Source organism: Benincasa hispida, chromosome 3 (assembly GCF_009727055.1).
Source record: "Benincasa hispida cultivar B227 chromosome 3, ASM972705v1, whole genome shotgun sequence".
Lineage (NCBI taxonomy): Eukaryota > Viridiplantae > Streptophyta > Magnoliopsida > Cucurbitales > Cucurbitaceae > Benincasa > Benincasa hispida.
The window spans coordinates 59,305,432-59,332,905 of record NC_052351.1 but is presented as its reverse complement, the minus strand read 5'-3'; the positions used below and the strand labels follow the sequence as shown (position 1 = coordinate 59,332,905).

The 27,474-nt window shown below is 34.2% G+C and overlaps 1 protein-coding gene across 1 annotated transcript; it reads right to left on the bottom strand.

Moving 5' to 3' along the window:
• Positions 1-113: 113 nt before the first annotated feature.
• Positions 114-26,186, bottom strand: LOC120073964 (DNA gyrase subunit B, chloroplastic/mitochondrial-like). Its single transcript, XM_039026894.1, has 21 exons — positions 25,967-26,186; positions 25,474-25,615; positions 19,646-19,726; positions 19,434-19,547; positions 18,190-18,246; positions 17,337-17,438; positions 15,360-15,510; positions 15,104-15,180; positions 14,807-14,917; positions 14,215-14,285; positions 13,754-13,895; positions 13,432-13,530; positions 13,175-13,303; positions 12,930-13,044; positions 12,145-12,212; positions 3,142-3,255; positions 2,948-3,064; positions 2,764-2,817; positions 2,554-2,659; positions 1,050-1,180; positions 114-641 (listed from the first exon to the last, which is right to left on the bottom strand). The coding sequence occupies exons 1-21, from the start codon at positions 26,113-26,115 to the stop codon at positions 573-575; spliced, it is 2,199 nt and encodes a 732-aa protein (XP_038882822.1). The 5' UTR covers positions 26,116-26,186; the 3' UTR covers positions 114-572.
• Positions 26,187-27,474: the final 1,288 nt, after the last annotated feature.

Sequence of the window (27,474 nt, the reverse complement as noted above, 5' to 3'; positions counted from 1 at the left end):
CATGCTTCGTTTGACCTCCCCAGATTGGGGAAGCTGTAGGATATGGACACTATTATGAAGGTTTTTTGGACACAAGTCAAACCAATATTTGGCAAAATATGACATTTGGGTGATCTAAAAACTTGATCCTCTCTATTTCATCATTATATGATATCTCAATGACTTAAGACTTTAGAATAAATAATGTTATATAATTCATGTGTGAAATTATACAACATCAGGGTGGAGAGAGACAGAAAATGGAGCTAAGTCAGAAACATCAAAAACTTGCTCCACAGTTTCATACATCAAAGTGATATCTCAACTATACCACTCTTTCAGTCTCCTAAATTTCTCACCTTCTATACAATGAGCACAGCATTCCCATGGCATGGTCCTGAAATCAAAGCTATGTTCGTCTTTCTCGAACGCCACCGACAAAAGAATATAAATCATGATGAATGCCAATGGAGATATATACTTCAACCAATTTATCTGTTTAATTTCCTTTCTTTTTTACTTTTTCAAAAGCAAGTTCCAAAGCTGACCATCCCTGTTCCTACCCTTTTGGATTAGAAGCTAATATCCTACACTTAAATATCTAGATGCTCGAAATTTATCATATTTGCAGATTTCTGAATTAGTTCCTTTCGGAAATCCACCTGGAAAAGGAGAAAAAAAACACATTAATCCAGTGCTAGAACATAGAAATATTTCGAGTGATAGAAATGTGTATGCCAGATAAATAATTTTATTCTTGTAACCCCTCACAGGAAAAAAAAAAAGCTTACTCTTTTCACCTAAACCTAGCGCTAGAATTACCAACGGGCATGGACAGCACACAAATACGAATGTTAAAAGGCAATAACTATGAAGGCTTTGTTAAAGCGAAAAAAATTGATGCTAATCTTCTCTAGTTTAAATGAATTGGTTGGTATCTAATATACATCTGTTGGAATGGCTCCCGATTGACCTACTTTTGACGTGTACGAAAATACCAAATTGATCCAAATGGTGGCCACTGATGAACTGGATTGGAGTTAAACAGTTGCATAGGCATTAATACTTACTCGGGCACCCATAAGAGATGAAAATACAACATTTGCATCTGCTTCTTCCTCAATTGCCAACTGCTTCAGCATCCTTTGTTCTGGGTCCATTGTTGTTTCCCATAGTTGTGCAGGCATCATCTCTCCCAAACCTAAAGTCAAAGAATATTTAGCATACTTTCAAAACTTAAATATTTTAAAAACATAATAATATGGGAAGCTTCGGAGGGTGTACAAACTTACTATTATATAACAATCGTTTATTAATATTAACATCATTATTGTCTTATAGAAAAATAAAACTTTCATCACAGAATGTGAAGAACAAAAACGGCCAGACCAGTTTTACTCAGCCTCATAATTGGAGCGCCTTACACATTCCTTTTATAACGTCCCTCCCCTTCGTCACTCTTTAAATTGGAGGCCTTTTGGTTCAATTCCTCCTGTCTTGATTGGCTTAGGGATTCCTCACCCCTAAGGATCTTCTAGATTGCCCAACATACATTTATTATTCATCTTTTTTTCAAAAGAAAATTACTAAACAGTCATCATAGTGGTTTTTTCTTTCCGAAGAGAGGAAAAGCTTTTGATTTTCTATAAGAAACTTTTCTTTTCGTAGCTACCCATATGGTCCAAGCATTATCACCACCTTTTATAACTACATTATTTATACATTTTGCAGTAATTGGAAGACAACTCTAATAATATAATTGAAGTTAAGCAGTAATCTTTACATTTTACACTAATCGAATGGCAACCATAAATTCAAATTTGGATTTTATTCCCCTGGCAGCCCAAGTTTCAAGTCTGTTCAGTTGTCAACTCTGTGCTGAAGATTAAACTTTTGTTCTGCACGTTTATTAAATAATTTTTCTTTGTTAAAGGATGCTTTAATATGCAAGAGTGAATCATTTTTTTTAGGTGTTTTCTTTTCAAGAAGACATCCATGTCTTCATTCAAGCTGCTGCTGTTTTTGCACTAATTCCATGGAAGTGTACTCTACTGGCCAGTCATTTAGGTCTATAAAAAGTTCTTGTTCATGGTTGTTTTCTTTATGGGTATATTTGCTGTTTTTAAATTTTCTGTATCTTTCGATCTTGTATTCCTTTGAGAAGTTTCTGATTCAAAACCTCCTCTACAACATAACACCTCTAGAAGAGAAATATTTGGGCGCCTTTCAAATTGAATAAGGCCAACAAAAGTATCTCGCTTGTAAGAGCTTTGGTAGAAAGTAATTAATAACAAGTAACTTTGGTGTCTAGTTCTACCCTCTCAAGTACCAATTGAAGTGTTTCCAAAGCAATCACTTGGACTAAAAAGCACTCTAGTGGTTTTAACTTCTACCAAAAGCATCTTCGTTTTTTACACCCAACCATGGTGGTTTGAAGTGATGCCTATTGCACTCTCGAACATTAGCACAACTCAACTAACAAGGATTAAAAGAAGCCACCAAATGGTGTGTATTAGCAGGTAGAGAGGCAACAGATCCATCGAACACATGTGGAATCAACACTAAAATGAATACCTTTGAACCTTTGAATATTATATGATGCATTTGAAGGGAAGGAACTTTGAAGCTTTTTTAGTTCCTTGTCATCATAGCAATAGTGTACTTGCTTCCCCCTCTCAACCTGATAATCTCCAAAAGGAAAAACAAGGAGAAGAAATAACCATAAAAAGAATTAAAACTAAGCATAGATTCTGCATCTCTGACCCATCAAGAGGGGAAGCAAACCTTGTAAAGAGGTGGAACTCCAATATAAATGCAACCTTCGTCAAACAAAGCTTTCTGTGATCAAGAACCAAAATCAAATTGGTTTTTCACTCCATTACACTACGTATTTGCAAATTTTCTTTTGGCATCTTACAAGTACACGTGTCCCTAGCAAGCAATAAAATAATATTGACAATTACTGTACCTGATATCGAAAGAAAAATGTCAAGAGCAGAGTTCGGATGTGAGCACCATCAACATCAGCATCCGTCAATATGATTATTTTATGATAGCGGAGAGCCTCCTTTTTAAAATCTTCCCCCTAACGGCAATAGTAAATGCACAATCTAAGAAAAAAATAATAATAATTTTAAATAATTGAAGGATTATATTATAAACCTTGACTCCAAGTCCAAGAGCAAGAATTAAATTCTGTATCTCTTCATTTTTGTACATTGCAGCCTCGTCTTTCCTCTCAATGTTTAAGATTTTGCCCCTCAAAGGTAGAATAGCCTGCATTGAGCATTTAAACAAATTAAGAACACTTGGAATATTTGCAGTGGTGCATCATATGTGCACATCCATTTTTGTATTATCATGCATACAAGTACTTAACTATAGACTGCACAATAAACATGATAAACATGTGAATATGCATGTATCTGTAAAACCTCCCATTATATTCACGTACAAGAGGAGGAACAAAAAGGAAAAATCACCACAAGAGTTAGTTAGAGGGATAGTGGATTATGAAGATATGGTGGCAAAGGGCAAATCTGTTGAGGAAACCGTTGGGGGTGGGACCACAAGGAGCTAAACAAATAGGAAGAGCAAGAGAGGAGGAGGAGAATTTTGGTTGAAGAAGATTCGTCCTTTAGGAGAGGATCCAGCACCTCTCGAATTTCAAGCTGGGTTGCTATCGTTTTATTTTCTTGTTTTCCGTTGAGTTTTGTTGATTACACTCTTGTTTGGGTTATTTCTTTTTCCTCTAAAATTCTTTGCTGGAATGTTTGCTATCAAGTTATAAATAAAGGCTGGAGGAAATTGTTGATTGCCATGGTTCTTGTTCATTTTTTTAATCTTCTTATTCGATCGGAAGTTGGAAAGAGTAGGGGAGGACCGGAGGCTTAACAGTATCACAATCCTGATTTCACTGATTTAAAAAGGAAAGAACTAAGGCGACTGAAGGACTGGAGTGTTATAAACAGGTGGAGTGAAAAGACAATATATTCAGCACAGAAATCCTATGTATTCATTTTTTTATAATATTACATCACATGTAGCATAGGAACCTTTAACCTCATAAAAAATGTAGAGATTCTTTAACCTCATTATTGTTTCATGCAACATGTATGCATATTCATGTGTACATGTCTGACACATATGTAGATGCATATCAGCATATATTTAAAGAACTTTCAATTAGTCCATAAATACATTATAGATGACAGCAACAGTACAGAAATCCTAAATTGTATAGAATCATAAAAATAAAAAGACAGAGACCCAATCACAAGTAATTCAATGAACTTGGAGAAAAATACTCAACCATGATAGAAACTCTACTAATTCAATGAACTTCTCAACCAAGCTTGACAAAAAATACTCTCTTCATATCCTAATCATTCCTTTCCTCTACTTGTGAAACTAGAGTTTCTCCTCCCACTTAACGAACTATGATAGAAACCCAATCATGTGATTGGAAAATAGAAAAGTAAAATTGAAATTGTATTGGAATATGGAAGAGAAAATACATTGCCGTCATGCTTATGAAAGGGTATCATAGCTAGTGTCTGTAAAGTAGAGTAAAGGCACCATGGATGGTCCACCAACTCTTCGAAGGCATATTATATCTATTACGTATGGAATCATGTTCAGCAAACTCTGCAGACATTGTAGAGAAATTGGAAAATTCAATGTTCACTCTTGTGCACTCATCCTCTGAACTAAAATATCTCTTGATACGCTTCATCCTCTCTTGATACTTCTAAGAAGACGTTTGGCACGCAGATATGGAATCTTAAGCCTAGTAATGTTAAGCCTAGGGGTTAGGCTGGGAGGTTTAAGTAGCATGGGTTTAAGAAAATTGTGTTCTGAGTGTAAGTTTTGGAAGTCTTGGTTTAAGAAACCTATGTTTGGAGTGCAGAAGCCTGGGAATGAAGTGCAGGTTTATAAATCTTGAGTTTGTAAAATATTTTCTTGTATTTAATCATTGGTTAGATTTTAGATTAGTTCAAATTTGTCATCTTAATTATTTTAATATAGTTAAAGTTTAAAATAAACTAAAAAATTTAGAATAAAATATATATATTTTTTACTTTTGAAATGGAGATGTGATTAAAATTATATTGTTATTTAATTTATTGTGTTAATAATTCGGTATTTTAATTTTGAGATAAAACTTCATAGACTTTTGTCACTTTAACTAATTTAAAAATGATCGATTTTTTTTTTTACCATATCATGAAAACTTCATATTGAAATAAATTAGTATTTTGGTCTTAAATTCAATTCAATTCAATTCAATTATTGAAAAATTATATTTTTCTATATCAAATTACACTTGAGGAACAAAAAAAATCATAAAGTTTGAGTTTTAATTTTTATTTGGCCGCTAAGTTGTTTCTAACATTTTAATCCTTCACGTTTAAAAAATTATTCTAAATCTTCAAGTTAATTAAATTGACAAACAGAAAAAATGAAAATGTTAATTAAATGAGGGCTTTCTATATAGATAGCATAAATAGATATACCTAATTATACAATTGCAGTCTAATAAACTATTATTTTACACAAAAATATGAGTCAACAATATACTCGATGTATATTTACATAACAACATATTCGATGTATATTTACATTTTTCAATATAGTTGTAAATATGCCAAAAACTAAACCATGGTATATACAATGTATATTTACATTTTCCCTTACATTACCAATATATTCAATATATACTTGAGATCTCAATAGAAGGTGATCAATTTTCAACTAGGAAAAATAGAAAATAAATGAAATATCCTAAAATGAAGGAAACATTAATTTTAAACAAAGAAGGGAAGAGTGAGAATTAAAAAAGATAATCTAATAATAATAATAATAACAATTTTAAAAAAAAACTCCAAAAGAAAAATTAATTAGAAGAAAGAGAAAGTGTACTTTAAAAATATTATTTTAATTAAGCTATAGACCTTTTTGGAATGACTTAGAAAAAATGTTCGCCAGTAAGGTCGCCAGAAGTGGTGGTCGGAGGTTGGCTAGCGACAGTCGCTGGAGTTGGTGTCCAGCAGTCGCCAAGGGTGGCAGTCAGAGTTGGCCAGTGACGGTCACCAAAGGTGGTGTCCGAAAATTGGCCGACAAACTTTCTAGATTAAATTTTTAAAAATAAATAAATAAATAAATAAAGGTAACTCATGCAATGGGAAAAGGATGTAGGAAGCCAAGCTTCCTAGATCCATGTCTGAACAAGGATTAGGCTTAGGATGTCTAACTCATCCAATCCCAACCCTTGAAACAAACGCCCCCTAAGTTTTTATGTAGTGGGACTCGAGTCTTGTCTTCTCCAAGTCATTGTGTGCTATAATACCGAAATAAAATTTTAAAATATACCCAACTTTAGAGTGTGCTTAGGAATTGAAAAAAATAAAATAAAGATCTAAGATGCCTTAGAATACCTTGGATTTAGAGAATGTGCCAAAAAATGGAGAGGAGTGTTATTTTTATTCCAACGATCAATCATAATTTGATGCACCACTTCATGAAAAGATGAGAATTCATCTGCACGTGTTCCTTCATGTGTCTATAGACCACCACTTTCACTTTTTCAATCATGGTGTCCCACTATAAAGCACCAATACTTCTAAAATGGCCAAGTGTAGGTGTCAAACACGTATCGGACAACAACACATCCCGACACACCTCCGACATATGTCCAAGATGCCAGCTGGCGTGTATTATTTTACTATTATTTTTTGCTTTCTGACACGCCTAGAACACACAAGGACACGCGCGGACATGGTTAAAGACACGACAACCTACAAACTAAAAAAAAACCATAATTTTAAGGCATTTAAAGCCCAAAGCCCAGCCCAAAAATTAAAAAATAACTTAGGGCATTCTGTCGGGACCTTCTCAAACGTAGCAACCACCACAAAATTTTCCTCCTCAAACATAGCCTCCACGCGAATTTTCCTCCTTTCAACTTAGACCTCCACGCCGGAAACTAGTAGACCTCCACCCTAGTAACTTAAAGAGCTCCATGCCGGCGACTTGAAGATCTTCTGGTCGACGATCTGAAGACCCACCAACTCTAACGTCAACGACTTTAGTTTATTTCTCACCCATTTCTGTTTTTTTTTTTTTCCTTTCATGAACTTCCCATTGCCTTTTATGAAGAGCCCCCTCACACCAATCACTTAGATTTTTTCATCAAATTTTTGTTTTTTTTTTTCCATTTTTCATAAATCTCTCTTTTATTTTATTCTCACTATAGTTACAATTTTATTTAAAATTAGGAATTTAAGATTATGATTGCAGAGTCATCTTCTAGTCATACCCAAATTAATTAAAAAATGACTACCGAAGATGGAACTTTTGTTGTGTTAAACTAATTACAAAAACTTATGAGAACTAGAATATTGTTAGGTTGTTATTTTGATATTTTTAATGGTAATATTTCACAATATGTTTATGTGCACAACATATATTTATTGTTGTCATTAAAAATTAAAAAAAAAGTCCCCCACGTGTCGTGTCCTACTTTTTTTAAAATTGGCAGTGTCGTCATGTTGGTGTCGTGTCGTAGTCATGTCACGTGTCAGTGTCTATGCTTCTTAGGTGTCCCATATATCATATATCAAATGGAGGCAAGGTTTGTCTGTATCACAATCTCTGATCATATCATAAATAGGAGGAGTTAAAGAAAGAAATAATCAATCTTATCCCACTAATTATCATCAAGTGTTAACTCCTTTACACGTCTTGCTTTCACCATATCATCTTCTCTGTAGCATCTCCATTTATCATTGACATTGTTTGCAAACCACCTTTAATGAGTTTAAATCTTCTAAGCATAATGATAGTAGATGCAAAATGTGTTTCTACTACTGCAAATAACTTTAAAGATACAAACTCATTGAATATAGCAAGCCTCGTGGAATGGTTCATGATAAAGTGCTTGACAAACATAACATCATCAAAAATTTCAGAAATCCAGCTACACTCTGGAAATACATGTTGATTACTATCAATATTTCTTGCAGCACAAATATTCTTCAAAGTAAGATTGAGAGTATGAACTATACATGGTGTCCAAACTATGTTGGGAAACTATGATTCAATAATTTTTCCTGCACCCTTATAATTTGCAGCATTGTCAATGATTAAAATCACATTATCATGTCTCACCTCATTTATAACTTCTTCATCAGATTTACTCTGAAGTATTTATCTTTAATTTCCACAACTTTAAGAAACATTGGTCCTCCTTCTGTAATTGCCATAAAGTTAATTAATGGCCTCCTCTACGAATTGCTCCATCCATCACTGACAATGCTTACCTCCTTCTGAGCCATGTACTTTTAATAGGTTGCAACAATCTCTCTACATTTACTTTTTCTTTTTGGAGAAGAGTTGTTCTCAACTTATTATACCCTGAAGGTAAATAACCTGATATAGCATTATTTGCAACCAAAGCAAATGCATTCACACAATATGGATTTCTAGCCAAATGAAAAGGAAAACTTGAAGAATGAAACATTCTAGCTATCTCTAAATCCACTTGATCACGAATTGCCAAGTAAATGACTTGTCAAGTGCACTAACATTTCCTTTCCTTTTGTTTTGTTCCATCGTTGAATAAGAAAATGAATAACTACCCATACTTCCTGTTCCAAAAGATTGAGATTCATGTCATGGAGGTGGTAAAGTAACTTGTTTAGGAGCATTCCTTAAAACCTAGGTTTTTATTTCATATTCCAACTTTTGCACTCTAGGAGTGACCTTTTTGCACACTCCAATTCCAAATCCTCCTAATTTTAGTAGATGTGCCCCAACTCTTGTATAAAAACCAATCCTATTTTCTTGACAAAAATTACATTGTCAAGCAATATTCTCACCTCCATTCAATCGTTCATTCTGTCACATATTGCCATAACGGTTTCGTTTCATCTTCGGTAGCCATTTTTAATTGATTTTAGTATGACTAGAAGTTGACTCTTCCATCCTAATTTTAAATAAAAAAAATTAAAGAAAAAAGGGAAGACTTATGAAAATGGAAAAAACACAAGAGAAATGGATGCCCTTCACACAAAAATGGATGCTTTTAGAAGAAAAAAAACACAAAAAATAGATCTTTTATGTTCTTCAAAGAGAAAAAAAAAGGAATGGGAGAGAAATAAACCAAATTGCTAGTGGAGGTTGGTCGGTCTTCAAGCCGGTGCCGGTGAGGAGGATTGGTTTGTCTTCACTTTCAGGTTGAAGGTTGTCGGCATGGAAGCTTCAACTCAACCGTGGAGGGCTTCAAAGTCTGAGAAATGAGGACATAGCAGCGTAAAACTCGTGGAGCTCGTTTGGTGTGGTGACTCTGGTCGAAGAGGTCAAGTGGGTGCTCAATACAGCAGCCGAATAAATGCTAAAATAAATTAAAAACAAGTTGGGCTTGGTAGCTTGGGCCTGGGCTTCAAAAATGGAATGTTTTAATAGTCTTTTTGAAGAAGAAAAAAAAATTGAGGTTGTCGTGTCCCTGAAGTGTCGCCTAGTGTGTCCTACCGTGTCTAGGGCGTGTCGAACATCAAAATTAAATAATAAAATCTTCAATACGCCAGTTGATGTGTCGAACACGTGTTCGAGGCATGTCGGGGCATCTCGGGACGTGTCGATGTCCAACACATGTCTAACACTAACACTTTGCTATTTTAGAAATGTCTGTGCTTCTTAGTTGTCGATTGCCCTTAAAAGTACTTTGTCCTTAAAAGTGTAGTTGGTCGACCAATTATCGTGAAAAATAGGCACAAAAATAAAAATATGAGCAATAGGGATGCACTCATCTTTATGCGTCCCACTATCATCCCACACAAAAAAAAAGTAAGAAAAATACAGCACGTGGCAAATTATAATTGGATAATTTGGTGTGGTATACAACGATAGGTCCAGCTCGGATGTACCTAAATATTTTTTCAAAAAATATCTACTTTTTATTTTTATTTTCATTCTCCGTATATTATCAAAAACTTCAAATCCACAACCAACCATCAAAATCTAAACCACCCTCATATCAGATTAGGATACAAAAGGAAAAACATAGGCCAAATTACAATTTTTCCTATAAGAAACATATTGCTGAAAAGATCATACAAAAGGGAGATGAGATATCCCCACAAAGCCAAAGGGTTACAAAAAGGACTCCCACTTGGATATGAACAAGATCATAATTACAAAAAGATCTACAGGGAGAACACCACATGAAGGCTAAGAGTCAAATAGACTCCCATAAATTGAGGTGGCATGCTTTCTCTTTGAAGATGCTTCGATTTCTCTCATTCCACAACTTTCACAGAGATGCCATAATGGTATACGACTACAAAATCCTAGCCTTAATCTTGATGGGAGTTCCAAAAGTAAGCTGGAAGTCTAGAAAAGAGTCTCTTCGACTCAATTGGGAGATATAAAGCAATTAGGCCATCTCCTTTAAAGCAAATCTCCTATATTAAGTTTCCTTTGGACGAAAACCCACAAGAAAACCTTCACTTCCTTCGACACCTTAGCTTTTGAGATAGCCTAAGTCATCGCATTACCAACAGGAGCCTTGCAATCATTCACCCTGAGGACTTCACCAAGAAGCAACATCATTTTAAACAGACCAAGACCTAGATTCATCACTTTTGGATGGCTTAAGTGGCTCCAACACATTTTGTAAAGCCACCATTCGAGAACTTCCTCATTAGTCAAATTTCTTCTGACAGGCAAACCCAATTTTGCTAGAGGATTCAGACCAATACTGGCAAACAAACCTTCTTTTGTAGTTGTGGTACTATAGATCCTTAGGAAAGAGAACTCAAGTGATCAATAGCCAACTGTAAGTCCTCCCAAGACCAAATTCTATCCCCTTTGCCCTTATTAATTGTGTAACATTTCCCATTAATTGTGTAACATTTCCCAGTTCAACAAGCTCTGTAGATGGAGCTTCCAAGATCCCTAGAAGGCCAATAGTTTTTTGGAAATGGAATCCACTTCACCTTCTTGAACAGGTATTTGCTAGCAAGAGCATCTTTTACATAAAATATAGCCATCCATCATGAATCTATAACCCCATTTAGCTAGTAGGCTTTTGTTTTTATGTTTTTGCTTCCAAGGTTCCCCAAGCCGAGGCCACCTTTGTGAATAGGAAGGGAAGTAGTCTTCCAATTACCCAAGATGCAACCATTTTCTTTAGACAAATTTCCAAAAGAAATCACAAATGATCCCGTCAAGCCATTTTAGAATCTTAACTGAGCATTTAGAAAACAAAAAGAAATTAATGGAGATGCTAGACAAAACTCCACTAACAAGTGTGTCTACCTCCTCTCGAGCATAAAAAATTATACCAATCCATGAGCCAGGTTCTCCATGGTGCCCAAAAAAATCGATTTTAGGATTTCCCCAAACGGTGCATAAAAGTACGTTTGACAAGGTTCCACATCACATCCTCACAAAACACATCTCTCTCTCCACATCATTTGATCCTCAAGATATTGGTTTTGTTTTCATTAATTTTAAGCCTAGTGACCAACTCAAAAATATTGATAATACTCTTCAAATTTGGAGCTTCTATTTGTTATACTCTAACAATATAAAGGTGCCATCGACAAATTAGAAATGACTCACATGAATGCCACTCCTAAAAGCCATTTACACACCTATCAAAAGCCTTTTTCCAACATAGTGCTCAAGACATTGATTACAGTTACAAAGACAACTAGAGCTAAGGGGTCACCTTGTCTTAAATCCCTCAAAGCTCGAATGATTCTCCTAGGTTTTTTTGTTGCCAAACACCAAAAAGGAAGTGTTGGGGTTATAGCCTAATGATCTATTTGGGATTACGTTACCATCATGTATAAAAGATGGTATTTTAAGTCTTTTACTAATTGTTGACTTTCTTTTCCTGTTTTCCTATTCAGTTGAGAGGATTTTTTTCCTAATCTTTTTGCAACCCATTTAGTTGTTCAACCACAATTTGTTATATTTTCCTTTTCTGATAGGAGGATTCCTCAATAGTCTTTTTGTGCAGTATTCTTTTATTTAATATATTCCTTTTTAAAAAAATAGCTTAATTTATCGACCTAACACGCTTTAAGCCTTCAATAGTTGCCATAAATAATAATTGAAATCTACAAAACCAATTGATCATTAACAATCAAAAAATACCTGGAAGCGCCTATCACGACCCTGTTTTGCACTTCCACCTGCAGAGTCTCCTTCAACAATGAAAATTTCTGTGGCAGAGAAGAGGTAAAATGAGATTAAAAGAAAAATATATTATTTTTATTAAAAGGGAAAAAAATTCCTCATAAAGCGGAAAATGCTTGAAACAAGAATGTAATATATGACACATTTGATGACTTTTTTCTTTTTAATATTCGTGAGTGTTCAGGCCAACTTGCGTGTACCTCAACTAATCTACTAGACAACCATTTGACAGGATATAATTCCTAAATAACCACAAAAGCCTAAACCCATTCTCTTCAAACTGTCTATCATTTACCTTATCCTTAAATGACCATCAGGCCAACCATGGTAATTTTGGTTGTCTAAAATTATGAGTTAGTCCCTACTTTGAAGATGCTTTTTTCCCAAGGGAAGGGAACAAGAAACTCCAGATGCGTTATGACTTTTTTTTATGAATATTCAAATATGCTATGTTATAAATATCTAAATTTCTGCAGAGTTGGTGAGTGTGCTGAATGACCCCTATCCAAGGTGTAGTCTCACTTGGAGAGTTGCAATGTTACAAATAACTGGAAGAGTTGGGCAATAAACCAATTGACTTTATACAATATTTGAATAAACTAAACCTAGTAAAATACTATTAATTAATCTCCATATCATGAAGCCTCAATAAGTCCCACCCATATCAACGGAATTCTTATAGAGAAAAATTGCATCAGTGGAATATTTGTTTCTCAATTTCCATCCACGAAAAAGCTAAATACCTGACTCCTCAGGATTAGTTGATGAACAATCAGCTAGTTTGCCGGGAAGGGACGATGAACGCAAAACACTTTTTTGTCTCACAAGCTCCCTTGCCCTCTTAGCAGCTAAAGCTGCCTGAAAATAAGAATAATAGGAGGGAAAAATTTTGCTTTGGGTAAAGAGAAATCCCATAATGGAATCCCACCATTAGACTTTCATAAGGAATGAATCACAAATGAAACTTCGTTATTTTATGGAAAATCACCTTGAGAGCATTTAAAGATTTTGAAAGGATTAAATCAAGAACATCAGGGTGCAACTCCAGGTATTCAGTTAGGTACTCCTGTATAGATTGCTCAACTACTTTTCGCACTTCAGGATTTCCCAACCTTGTCTTTTAGGAATTGACAAAAAAGTAAGATACACATTACAGAGGAGAAAGCAAAGTAAATAGCAGTATAGAATAAACTGGCCAAGAGGCCCAAGACATCAACATAAATTAACATAATTCTGGAAGGGTACCTTGGTTTGTCCTTCAAACTCCGGGTTTTGGACCCTGACTGAGACAACACAGGTTAATCCCTCCCTAACATGTTCACCACTTAAACTGATATCCTTGTCCTGGAAGAAATACATAATTGTGCTTAGTTTATTTCCTTCTTTTTTTTCTTTTTCTAGGAAAAGGGGTTTATTCCTTCTATTTATAATTCTTTAGTTGAGCTATAAGAAAAATAAATGCAAAATATGCCGTTATCAAGCAAAAGTTATCCATCTCTGCCTATGCACAAGAGTGATACACATATGTACACATTAGGAACTAATAAAACTATGAAAACAATACCACCTTAAAAATCTTTGATTTCTTTCCAAGATTATTGAGAGTTCTCGTCAATGAAGCCTTCATCCCATCTATATGGGTGCCACCATCAATAGTCCGTATGCTATTAGCATATCCTAAAATTGTGTCTGAATACGCATCTGCACACCTAGAAAACAATCAACAAAGCCGACAATAATAAGATTCTTGCCAAATAAGTGTTAGTTGCTTTATGATTTTTATCATCTCATACTATGGCTGTGACTATCAAAATTTAAAAATCTGACTTTGCAAAGCCTTGATAACCCAATAACCAGGAAGAATGAAATTCCAACAGATGGAAAAAAAAGAATTATGTAACATATATATAATATGGAGATTTTTCAATTAATCAGGCATTAAAGTAATAGTTTATCGGTTTCTCATTGTTTACACAAAATAATTCAAGATTTGAGAAGATCCAGTGAAAAGCATGATTAGTGACTTACCACTGAAGCGCAGCATCAATGGCTACTCCATCCGTTTCTTTTCTGAAAGCAAAGACATCATGAAGTGGTTTCTGGAGGAAAGATTACTAGCATTAGCCGTGATTATAGTCTAAGAAGCATGAACACATTAGTTTGACTAGTGTGTCAGTGTCGGATACGTGTTAGACATTTGGACACTCCGACACTTGTTGGACACGTATCTGACACTAGTTAGTGCAACAAACATGTTAGATATGTATAGAACACTTGTTGAATAGACTAAAAAGACACATATATGACAATGATAATAAATTTGATTGTGAAAAACATCATACTAATTTTTTAAGCATGGATAACATTTACTTTGAATTTTCTTCTGGTATAAAAATCTTGATGTATGTCATTGATGTGTCAGTGTCCTAAATTTAAAAAAACAAAATGGCATGTCATGTCATGTCCATGTCTCGTATCCGTACCCGTACTTATTAGATTATAGTTAGCTTTATAATGTAGTGTATGAAACATGAAATGAAGATTTGGGAGACATGTAACAAGAACTGAAGAATAAATTTTTAAAAATTAAAACGAAGGGTAGAGCAATAAGATGCTATACCTTATCACTGTTCAGCCATGCAACATATTCAACCAAGCCACCAGCATAGCAGTATTCATTGTACTGGTTGTTCTTCAAATCATTATCCTCTTTTGTAAGGGTTATAGTCAGCTGCAAGAGTCGTATCACAGGGGTGGTAAGTATCACATTATTCCAAAGGCTTCCAACATGCAATAGAAACCAATAAACTACCCACTGCCACGTATGTTTGGTTGACAATTTTCCCGAAAAAAACTGACTAGAATTTATCAAGGCATCATTTTATGTAAATAAAAGCAAAACAATAAAAGAAAATACCTTGGGGTTTAGAAAAGCTAGCTCCCTGATTCGTCCAGATATGGTGTTGTAGTCAAATTGTATTACAGTAGTAAAGACTGGATAAAAATAGAAGGAACGTGTTAACTAAAGTGGAAAGAAAGACCAACAAGAGAACTTTTTATGCTTAGTAACTAATTGAAAATTAAATCAACACTGTTATATGTTAGTCAAAAGACAAATATAAATTAACATAGTAACAACAGAAATATTTCAGACCATGATGGTCAAGTAAAACCTTCTTTGTCAGGCCAAAATCTGATGCGAGTTCCTTGATGATTTTTCAACTCAGACGAAGGAACATGGCATGCTAGAATGGTGGCAGGCTTTCCACGAGAATACTTTTGGTGGAACTCCTTCCCATCACGCCAAACAGAAACTTCCAATAACTGCCAAGTAAGTAAGAAGTAGCCAAACATTTCAAAAAACATATACCAAAAACATGAACTTCAGACCTTCCAGCAAGGATCAGGGAAAAAAGGCATAATATTTAATTAGGAAAAGGAATTTCTAAATTTCTTTTACAATAAGTGTAATCTTTACCACGAATTTATAAAATTTTTGCCAGTTGTGTAATCCACCTTAAAGTAACTAATAGGAAGAGAATCCGAGACTTGTCAACTACCCTTCAATTTTTATCTGTTCAGGCACCCAATGGTGACATAAGTTTTATGCACAGATTATTTCAAGTTATTACTTCTTTGTTCATCGTTGTCTATACAGTAAGAATTGGAAATATGGGTCATTTGAGAAGATTGGAAACAATGTTGCTGCCAGCTGGTGAATATCAATGTTTTAAAAACCTATTGAGGCTTACTCCTTAAGGCTAACTTTTAGCCTCGAGATTTATGCCTCCTTTGAACCACAATAAGCTTACACCTCTCAAAGAAGAGGCTTGTGCCTTTGTGGAAAAGGCACTAAGGTTTAAAGTCTCTTAGTCTCATGTGATGATTTAAAGGATGATAGCAATTTGTCTCATTCTTAAAAATATGAGAGTTTGAGTTTTGACTTTTATTACTGTTGCTATTGTGACTTTAAAAGTATTGAAGACAGAACCTTATAGTATTAAACAATCCTATAAATGACAACAATAGTTCAATCAGAGGTATCCTTTTTAGAATTTTTGCTTAATTAAGTGGCAATTCACAGGGGTGGTTTTTTTTTTTTTTATTTTGTTCTATGACTATTATGTTTAGCAATACTTGGTCATATACTAACTTGGGATTTGTTTAAATATTTTTTGTTAAATTTGAGATTTACACCTCATACCACCTTGAGACTTACGCCTTGTCTCTGAAAGATGAAAAACCTCAAGACTGCCTTTAGCCTTTTAAAAACATTGGTGAATACAGAAGAGAGAAACTACAAATTATAGTTCAACTAACCCCATGCAAGAGTTCAAATGGACAACCACAATGAGAAAGCCAGTGGATAATTTTAGTTCAATTATCATGAGGTGCAGAAGTCTGGGAAGAACTTTGGGATTTGATTAGATTTAATTCCTCTTTTTGACCTCCGTTCACATGGTATTTTGTAATTATCAGCTTAGCCTTATTCTTGGATTGGATTCCTTTATGTAACTGAGAATGTGGGTTGTTTTGTTTTGGGGCTTGATTATTTCACGTCCTTGTATATCCTTTCATCATTCTCAACGAAAGCATGGTTTCTTATCGGGAAAAAAAGGGTTAAATTACAAGTTCAGTCCCCAAAACATCCGAGTGGGCGTCTAACAAGTTCTTATTCTTAAACTATAAAAAGTGTCTAACAAGTTTTTAACTATTACATCTAATAAGTACTCAACTGGATCCCAAGGAATCCTTTTAATATCCACAATGGGTGGATTGACGAGAAAATTTCACCCACCAAGTAAATGAATTAGTTGAGTAGTTAAGGTTGAAGAAGGAAAATAAATTTTTTCGATCAGAAACAAGCTATGAGGTGTGTATTGACCAGAGAACTCACGAAGTAAAATGAATTAGTTGAGTACTTAAGGTTGAAGAAGGAAAATAATCTTTTTCCGATGAAAGTTTGACTATCATTAAAAAATAATAATAATAATAAAAGAAAGAAGGGGAAATAATCATTCTTAACTAGCATTCTTTTTTCTTAAAGACTAAAAGAGTGGGCAATCCAAAATTACACAAAAAGAAATGAATTCCACAACCAAGAAAAAATACACAAACAAAAGTATATAAAATGTATAACAGACACAAACCTCAGACAAGGCATTAACCACTGACAGACCCACGCCATGTAGTCCACCTGAGACACTGTAGCCACTGCTGGAACCACCAAATTTCCCACCTGCATGTAGTACCTGTACAATTCAATAGCACATGAGTCTCGCCACTTTGGTAGAGAGTTTACAGAGAAAAGATTGCTTGTGCTTACTATTCTTTTTAGCAATAGCAAGTTCATTAAAACCTGGTAAAACATTAACTTCCATAATCATACAGTCACAAAAATGCAAAAATGTAATAAGAACAGGCTCATGAGTCAAACAATGAGTATTTGAAAGAGGTCTTTAGTATGGGTATTTGAAAACATCATAGACGAAGTTGAATGTTGAAACTATGTAAAGTATGTGAGGGTGCATTTTTCTTTATGGTGCTCTCTTTATAAAGATTAAATCCATCTAAAATTCATAAATCTATGTGATTATACTAACCTTACGTTTTGTATCATTTCGTTTCTTCTTGATGAAAATTTGGTTTCCATTAAAACTCAAAACCTCATCATTTTCAAAATTAAGGTGCTTTTGTGGTTAGTTACTTGGTATTTTGTTGGTAAAAGAATTGCTATTCGGTAACATTTTAAGCCGGTTTGTTCATAATTGTTTTAGAAAAAATTGTTAACTTCAAATCAAACTTGAAATATGCACAAAATTACTCTACTCCATTTTCTCATGCTTTTTACTGTGCAAACTACTTCTAAATTTAAGTTTGTATGGATCCTAGAACCATACTCGACCTTTAATGTATGAAGAATACACAATTAATATATGCGAGCAAAACCTATTTAATGGACCACATGGTAACTTGAGCAAAATGTCGTTCATGAAGCAATACCGTCAACACAGTCTCCAAGGAAGATTTCTTCGTAACAGGATGCAAATCAGTAGGGATCTGCAACATATAATTGAAAAGTTTAGATAGGACAAAGACTAAAATATCCACTACAGGTACATATTATTAACTTGAACAAAAAATTGTTCAAAAACATCATTTCAACCTTAATAGCAAATCCTGCATTAAGCCAAAGTTAAATTTCCTTTTTTTGAAGAAGAAGAAGAAGAAACAATTTCACTGGTGAAAAACCCAACACCTATTGTTGATTATAACCTAGCTCCCCAATTGGAGATTAAAAAGGATAACTATAATGAGTTTTGGTGCTCTGATTTACACCAAGAAAATGAAATAGATAGAACCAAATCCATAAAACAATAAAAATAAGGGTAACTTTTAAATGACAAAATTGCTAGAAAATTTTCAAATATAGCAAAATATCACTATCTATCATTGTCCATCAGAGAATGATACTTTGCTATATTTATAAATAAGTTAGCTCATTTTTCCATATTTGAAAACAATCCTAAAAATAAAAATAAATAAATAAAGAATCCCTGAAAAGACAACCATTTCGCTTCCAATATTAATTTTTTTTTAAAAAAAAAAAATGAACCTCTATCCCAATATGCCTACAATAAAACCTTGTGAAAAAATTCATCTTTTTTGGTAGGCATTGATTCGCTTGTAATAATTGATTATATCATTGAAATGATAGCATGTTTCTGTTCAATCACTTATTCACCTAAAAGCTTAAAAGTTGATAGGTGAAAGTAAATTTAATACTCATCTAACACTCCCCCACTTGTGCGCTTGAAATATGTAAAAGACCCAACAAGTGGAAATCAACATTAATCGGGAAGGAATAACATTGCAAGGGTTTGAACATAAGACCCTCCCAGACCACCTACTTTGATACCATGTTAAATCACGATTGACCCAAAAGTTTAAACTAATAGGTGAAAATTTAATATAATATCATCTAACCGTTTCTTATAAAAATAATAATATTAATAATAATAATAATAATAATCCTACCAACAAAGATTAAAGTAAAATAAATCATACAAATTGAATATCAAGATTGTGAATAAACCAAATCAAAATTTCATAAAAATGTTATACGCCTCTCATATGATTAAAATTTGAAGAACATTGTTCAAATTGGCAGAACATAAATTGAATGCAATAATCTGACCTTCATGCTGTCAAACTCAAAATATTTGAGATAAAAAGATAAATCATACCCCACGTCCATTGTCCGTGATGCTCACAGAATTATCTGCATGCAAGACAACATCTATCTGTGAGGCAAAACCAGCTTGAGCCTCATCAACAGCGTTATCCAATATTTCATAGACCTACCAAGATCAATAAAGATATTTCATCGAACTTTTACTTTTCTCTGTTGGGGGAGGGGGTGGATTTCCTCCATTTTAGAATTAGAAAAGTTAACTACCAAATGATGCAGTCCACGAGGTCCTGTGCTCCCAATATACATTCCAGGCCTCTTTCTTACAGGGTCTAAGCCTTCCAGTACCTAAAAATTTCAAGCAACCAGCATAAACCAACAACAGAATCTGTAAATATCCTCCGCAAACTCTTAACCAAATAAATAATAATAATAATAGTAGTAGTAGTAGTAGTAATAATAACAATAACCTAATTTGTGCTTCAATAACAATTTCTCCCTCATATCCACTTGCACATTAATTTACTTCAAAGATGGAGAGTTTTTATTCTTATAATATTCAACCGATCTGTTGAGAACCATTGTGAATTGGTCTAAGAGCCCCTTGGTTGGTTACACAAACTTCTAGCACACAAATACTAATTCCACGAATCAATTTGATTAAACTCAAAGGACTAAGTTAGGATTATCTCTTAGGTCAAAACCATAAAGACACAAATATTTCACTTGAAGGTTGAAACACTAAGTTTGATGACCAATAAACTACGAACATTTTTAGAACATGCAAAACTAAACACAAGAATTCCATAAGGGGGCTCAAAAATCTATAGACACATTTCTTCGCAGTGTCCAAAAAGTAGAAACAAGGGAACCAAATGCCCTATCATATTCAATAAGAAAACTGGATATCAATCAAGAAGAAAAAGGAAAAATCAATGTTTTAAAAAGTATGCCTTTTCAAGCATGAATCTCAACACCCCACAATTTTTTAATAAAAAATTAAAAAGAAATATTCTCTAAAGACCATCTCTATGAACAACAATTTTCTATTGTGTGCATTACAAAAAATAAATAAATAAAGAACAAGAAACAAAGTTTCTTTTTGAATTTTACATATAATGAACACTGAAAAAAAAATAATGGATGAAAGGCCACGTTTGCTGACAAACTAAAGAAATAATTTTAGTTGAAGAGCATAAGGAAGTCTAAAGATCCTACTTTCAAACTGTAACACTAACAGGTATCTACTGGCTGCAACACTTGATAGGGTGAATATTGACATTGAAGGGATTGAAAGTTCAGCCTTTCCTTGTGTGCAACAACAATGTATCTCTCTCTCTCTCTCTCTATTCTACATTGGTTTGCCTACTGGGGAAAACTTTCCATCCTTTCTTTTTGGAATTCGATACCATTTGAAGCAAGCTTGCTACTAAAAGGGAGAGGCTCCCCTATTTCAGAATGGGAAAGGCCTACCTTGATAAATTAGGAATTTGCTAAATCATTTGAGACCTCTTGGGCATTGGCTTCTATAAAGACAGGTCAAGGAAATCCTCTCTCTAAAAGACCAAGATATTGGTAGGGGAACATTAGAGTGTGAGATGTAAGACATTTATCCATCCTTATGCAATCTTTGCTTCCATTTTGATATATAGTTGACCCTTCTAACCATTGGTTCCACAATGACACCCAAAGACTAAAGCCCAATCCGAGCAAAATCACAGTGAGACACCTGTGTGAGGTGGTTGATACCCCTAGCATCCAAACAATTGCAAGCAACACAGAAAAAACTGTCCCTACGACTACCTATTTTTTTGTCCTGTTAGATTGAAATAAATTGAGACCTAAAAAGCCCTTCTTTACCACTTTAGCAGGTGGGGTTTAAGGGAGGCTTACATACAACTAAAAAAAATGAATTGTGATTAAATCCTGAAGGCATTTTTATCATATGGCTGATCCAAGTCCATGGCATATTTTGGGTTCACTACGAGCTTTGGCAACCACCATAGGAGGTATGATGTACATGCACTCATTTCATGGAGAAGGGACAACAATGATGAAGGCAGCCACCTTAACATTTGGGCCAAGGTTGCGCACCCCCCCTGCTTCAAGAGGCTTCGAAAAAGGTGATTTCAAACAAAAGAACAAGGCTTTATTTTTAAAGTGGCGTGAGAGATATTCTAATGAGGAAAAGGCTTGGTGGAAAAGCATTATCACAACTCATAAGCATATAAGTAGGCCAATAATAAATGGACCCTGTTCAGTCAAGTAGTAACCCATGGAAGAACATTCTTGAAACAAAAATTACAATTTCAAGTTCACTGTTCTTTTCCTTTTCCTTATGCTCTTGTACGTCTGTTGGCTTCAAGCTTGGGATCTTTAGCTTAGAAGAGGAAATTTGGGCAAGGCGGTGTAAGAATGCCCTAATCTAACATCATCCTTACTTCAAAACATGTTTCCATGCCAAGCTACAAATGGTATTATTAGGATCTACAGCTAATTTACATCTTATCCGGTCAAATTGGGGAGCATAATCCTTCCATCTATCTCATATCTGGCAGACAAGATGGGAGATCACAAAATCAGTATACAGCTATCTCATCTCCGGCAAATCCACTTTGGAAAAAGACTTATACAAGACTTGTCCCAAAAGAATCAAAATTCCTACTATGGGAGATCACAAAATCTTGCCTCCATACCATGGATCGTTTACAGAAATGTTTCCCATGGATTCAATTGTCTCCATCTTGGTGTTGTCAAAAAAGCAGTGAATCAATCGTTCACCTTTTCTTCAGACACCCCACCTCCTCGTACATTTGGTCAGAATTATTTTCAGGCTTCAATTGGTTCACGGCTTCCCCTGATGATACACAGAATTGGCTTTGGATGCTGCTTATTAATCACCCTTTCACAGCCGCCAAGAAGCATTTATGGATTGACATTTCATCTGTTTTGTGGAAGTTATGAGATGAAAGAAATACAATAATTGACCAAGATAAGGCCAAGACCGCAAAGGATATCCTTGAATCAGCCGTTTACAATGTTTTTTCTAGGTGTAAAACCATACCAACCATTAAACGTCACAGCTTTTCTTCCATTATAGCAAATCGGAAATATCTTTTATATTCCCTTTGAATGGATCCTTTTGTATATTATATCCTTAGATATTTCATTCAATGAATGAAATCGTTTCTTATCCCCCCCCCCCCCCAAAAAAAAACTTTCATCTAGGATTTCTTATTTGGATAGCCGCTTAGCAAAATGATTTGGAAAGGCATCAGTCCTTTGACAACAAATTTTTTCCATCTGTTCTTATCTCCTAAGATTTATCTAATATGCAACTATAGAATCTATCAACCAGTTCTTCCTTCATTGCTCTATGCTTCCAAAGGTTCAATATACCTTCTACTGTTTTGATCTTGTTCTTCCTGAGACTGTGTAAGATGGTTTTGCTCAAATTTTAAATCATGAAGGCAAATTTTTATGGACAACCAGGCTCCTTTTAAAAGAGAGAATTCAAGGTTATTGATGTAGACTACAAATCTTGGAGAATTCTTGAAAGACAAGTATTATTCATTTGTTATCCATACATGAGGGGGAAGACTCCTATTTATAGAGATTGAGTACAAGTGGGGGGTAAAAAGGGAATTAACCTATACATTTATCCAATTACCCAATTTAACCCTTTTCTACTTACATCATTCTACCTCTCCAAAAAGAATCCTTGAGTTTTAAAAAGAAGAGAAAGAAAATGAAACAATTAAGAAATAAAAGAAACTTGTACAACGAAGTATGACCAAATCAACCTCTTTCATCTTGAACAAAAATATTATGAAAAAAAGTCCGAAATATAAAATTTCCATCAAGTTCATCGAGATTCCAAGCATTGTAGGTGTTCAAATACTCATTGACCAAGCCAATATCTTTAAGCAAAGAACATGTTGACAGCAACTCTAATATTTTCTGCACCTCTTTCTCTGCACCTCTATACAAGTAACTTTAATGCAAGCAACTCTAATTCTCTGCTTTTTCCTCTTGGAAGTCAAACAGCATATTGAAGAACAGTGGCATGAAGACATTCTTTGTGATAACCTCAGGCATGTTGACTGTAGGAATAGTATTTTTTAAGCGAATCAGTGCCTTTGCTCTTCTAAGTTTCTGCAAGTGGGTTATGTTACTGAAAAAATCAACTTCAGCATCTTTACTGTATAAGGCCTTCAGCGAACTTAAGTTTGCTACATCAGAAATTTCAACACCATTTCTCGTAATAAATTTATCCACTCATTTTCTTTGATATCTTGCCGCCTATTAGGTTGACCTTGCCAATCTTGATAATATTCTTGACTTCCATACCCTTGTGCTTGATCATAATGGAATTGGCGTTGAAACAATGGGTAATTTCCTTGTTGTGGATGCATCATTCTTGCTCGGTAATGTGGTTGGGGACTAGCCGAATCTTCATCCTCGGATGAATTAGAGTCCAGCCCCAACAAATTTGGTAGCATGGGTCTAAAAGGTGGATAAACCAGAAGATGTTGATGATATTGGACAGGATTAGGCAGCTGCACTCCTCCGTCTTCAATTCTTTGATGCAGTCTTGCTGGTTCTTGGATTCTTGGAGGAATTTCTTGGACCCTCCAAGGCAAATCTTGGTTTCTTAGAAGCATTTGATGCTGGTTTTTTAGGCTTTTTTTGAACTTCTTGCAGCTGTTCTTGATTGTTTCCACGAGCTTGGTTTCCCTCTGATGCTTCTTGATGAGTTCTTGGTTGATTTTCAACCATTCTTCCAACATCCAATGTCAAATTTTCAATAGCTTGTTGGATGCGCAAATTTGTGGCTATAATTCCAGCCATATTGGTTTGAATTACAAGCAATTTCACATTGAACTTTCCGAGAGAAATGATAGAAGTTTCTGCAAGAGTTAATCGTCGGTTGACGGATTGAGGGGAGAAGGATGATGCTTCCTCATCTTTAGAAGAGAGGGAAGGAAGAGTGGGGAGTTTACCAAGCCCTTTACTCGTCATGAGGTCCCTTCACGAGGTCGCTCTAATACCAATTTGATGTAGACTACAAATCTTGGAGAATTCTTGAAGGAAAGGTTATTCATTTATTATCCATACGTGAGGGGAAGACTCCTATTTATAGAGATTGAGTACAAGTGGGGTAAAAATGGAATTAACCTATACTTTTATTCAATTACCCAATTTAATCCCTTTCTACTTACATCAATTACTCTCGAATAAGTTTAGTTTTTTTGTAAATTTCTACTTTCTTATATTGGTGTGCCTGTGCCCTCCGCAAATATTTTTGTAATAAGCCCTCTTTACTTCACACCTTAAGATGGGAGGCCTTGTCTTTCATTCCTCCTTCATAGTCTTAGGACTCCCTCTTCCTCGGACCTTTAGGTTGTTTATACGTTTTTCTAGAATATATATATCTTCAATTCTCATTGAAAGATATATATCTTCAGTTCTCATTATATATATAAAGGAATAAAAGAAAGAAGAAAAAAATTTCTTTATCTTTTTTTTTTTAACTAAAAACGATGTAGAATCACAATACAATCAGTTGAACTATGCTTACAATCATCATATGAACAATTTCTTTATCAAAAAAGAAACTTTCGTTGTTGTTGTTATTATTATTATTATTATTTTGGATAAGAAACGATTTCATTGATGAACAAGAAAGCCCATTCAATGAGGCTACAAAAAAATAGTTTCCAATTAGCAACAATGAAATGTGGGCTATGATCTTTTAAGGGGCGGTGGTTGTTCACACCAAAACATAGCATTAAAAATGGATAATTCAAGGATGTGAATTGATGATTTTGAGCACTTGTTGATATCCGCACACCCAAAGGCTTACCAAAAACACAGTCCAAAAATCAGGAAGGAAGAGTGCTGAACATAGAGATGGTCAATGTCTTTTACGAAATATGGTTCCTTACAAAGAACGTAGATTTAAGTTACATTTGCTTACGTTCATCTTTTGCATGAACCCAATAACAAATATTAACTTAACAAAGACTACCACCCAAGTGAAAAAACATCTAACGTAAAAATTGACTTAGAATTTGAAATTCCCAATTACTTGCCTGAATTTGCTCAGACCCATAAGCCTTCAAACTCTCACTTGCTGTCGATGTTTCAGTAGTAGCAGCACTGGATGACATGAAAGCTACATTTTGTACCAGTCGAATGCTAGTGGAAATCTTCCTCGTTCGAAATCTCGTACCGCTAGCTCCATAAAAACGATAAAGAATAAGCAAAAATAAAATAAAATAAAAGCATTCTTGACCGCGCAAAATTATGTAGAATAACCAAAACCAAAAAACCAAAATAGCTACATTATCCACATTCCATCACTAAAACCATTAAAATCCAGTCAAAAGCTAACACCTGAATACATATCACATTCAAAAACACCAAAAACGAATGGAGCTCAAAAGTTTCCGAAATCAAGTGGCAAAGCTAGAACCAAAGCATTATCTCAAAATGTCAACAACACAGTATAAGAAAATGTAAATAAACACATTTTAGATATTCCTGGATAATTTTCAAGGAGAAGCAAAGTAAAAGAGGTAGAACCTGGACTGAAGGAAAGTAAAGGAAGGAGCGAGAGAGGCGGAGGAAGAAAGAGAGCGGAGATGTATAGAGGAAGGGAAAAGGGAAGTTGAGGAAGCCATGAGGCGAAGGGGAAGATAACCAGGAGCTTTAAGAAGATGGCGAAGCGCCATGAAAGGTGTTTTTGTGCTAAAAAATGGAGGGAGGAAGGAAGTTTGAGGTTGGGGTTTTGGTTCAGAAGAAGTAGAGGAGGATAACCCCCTTAAATTTGGGCTAAATTGGGCTTGCATAATGGGCTTCATATTCTCTCTTTAACCCAAAACATTTGGGCCTCGGCCCAGAAGATAAAAATGCTACTAAGGTTGACAATGCAGCAGGTCGTGGGGATTGTTAATCTCGTCACCGCTCCATTACCTATTTTGAGGAGTCGGGATCGAGGTCAGGGAATTTCTGTTCAGGAATCAAGTCTCTATCGAAAAAATTTCTTTGTCTATTATTTTTTTATTTAAAATCAATAATTTTTTGTATTTATATTGAAGGTACATTTTTTAGATAACAAGTTGGTATTATTATTGTTTTATTTATTTAAATTGATAATATAAAATATTTTAACCTTTCATTATTTTAAAATTTAATAAAAAGTTAAAAATTAATTATATTATGAAATGAAATTTAAAAAAAAAAAACAAAAACAAAAAGGATATTTGTAATATAGAGTAGAATAAGAGAAAAAATCTAAAAATATATTACATCTTTAAAATATTTATAAATATGGATTAGTTGACTAGTCAATTTTTGGTTTTTTTTTTAATTTCCAATTTCGCCCTCCCTTGTCTTATTTTATTGTACACCTTTTTTAGTCTTTTTTTTATTTTCCTTATCTTCTTCGTTTTTTGCTTTTTCCCTCCTTTTTTCATTTTTTTCATTTTTTTTCATTTTTTTTTCTTTCTCAGTTTTTGCTTCTTCCCTCCTTTTTTCATTTTTTCATTTTTTTATTGTACACTTTTTTTAGTCTTTTTTTTCCTTCTTTCCTTTATTTTTTATTTTCTTTCATTTCTTTCTTTTTTCCTTTCTTTTTCTTTTCCTTTTTTTATTTTTATTTTCTTCCCTTTCTTCGATTTTTGCTTCTTCCCTTATCTTTTTTTATTATTTTATTTTCTTTTCTTTTTCCCATTTTTTGCTTCTTCCTTTTCTTTTTCTTTTTCTTTTTTTAGTTTTTCTTTCATTTATCCGGTTTTTGCTTCCTTTTTTATGTTTAATTTTCTTTCCTTTTTTCAGTTTTTGCTTCTTCTCTTTCTCTTATTTTTAAAATTTTTCTTTCATTTATTTGAATTTTTTTTTCTTCCCCTTTTTTTCACGAGAATTATGAGGCTGAGTTCCGTACCTAAGACTTGAAAAAACTCAATTCATAAGTGACTTAACACCAACAAGTCAATCATCAAGTTTGATTATTATAACAAATAATAAATATAAATAGCAAATGAAAGTCTATTAGTGATAGTCACTAATATTTTCTATCATTGATAGCTTCA

What these genes read in the sequence shown, in the direction of transcription:
- LOC120073964 (XM_039026894.1), bottom strand. Translation starts at nt 26,115, where the DNA reads ATGGCGCTTCGCCATCTTCTTAAAGCTCCTGGTTATCTTCCCCTTCGC. An exon ending in AGAAATCAAAGATTTTTAAG is followed by an intron (nt 13,531 to 13,753) that starts GTGGTATTGTTT and finishes TATTTCTTCCAG; the next exon opens with GACAAGGATATCAGTTTAAG. An exon ending in AACTAATCCTGAGGAGTCAG is followed by an intron (nt 12,213 to 12,929) that starts GTATTTAGCTTT and finishes TCTCTGCCACAG; the next exon opens with AAATTTTCATTGTTGAAGGA.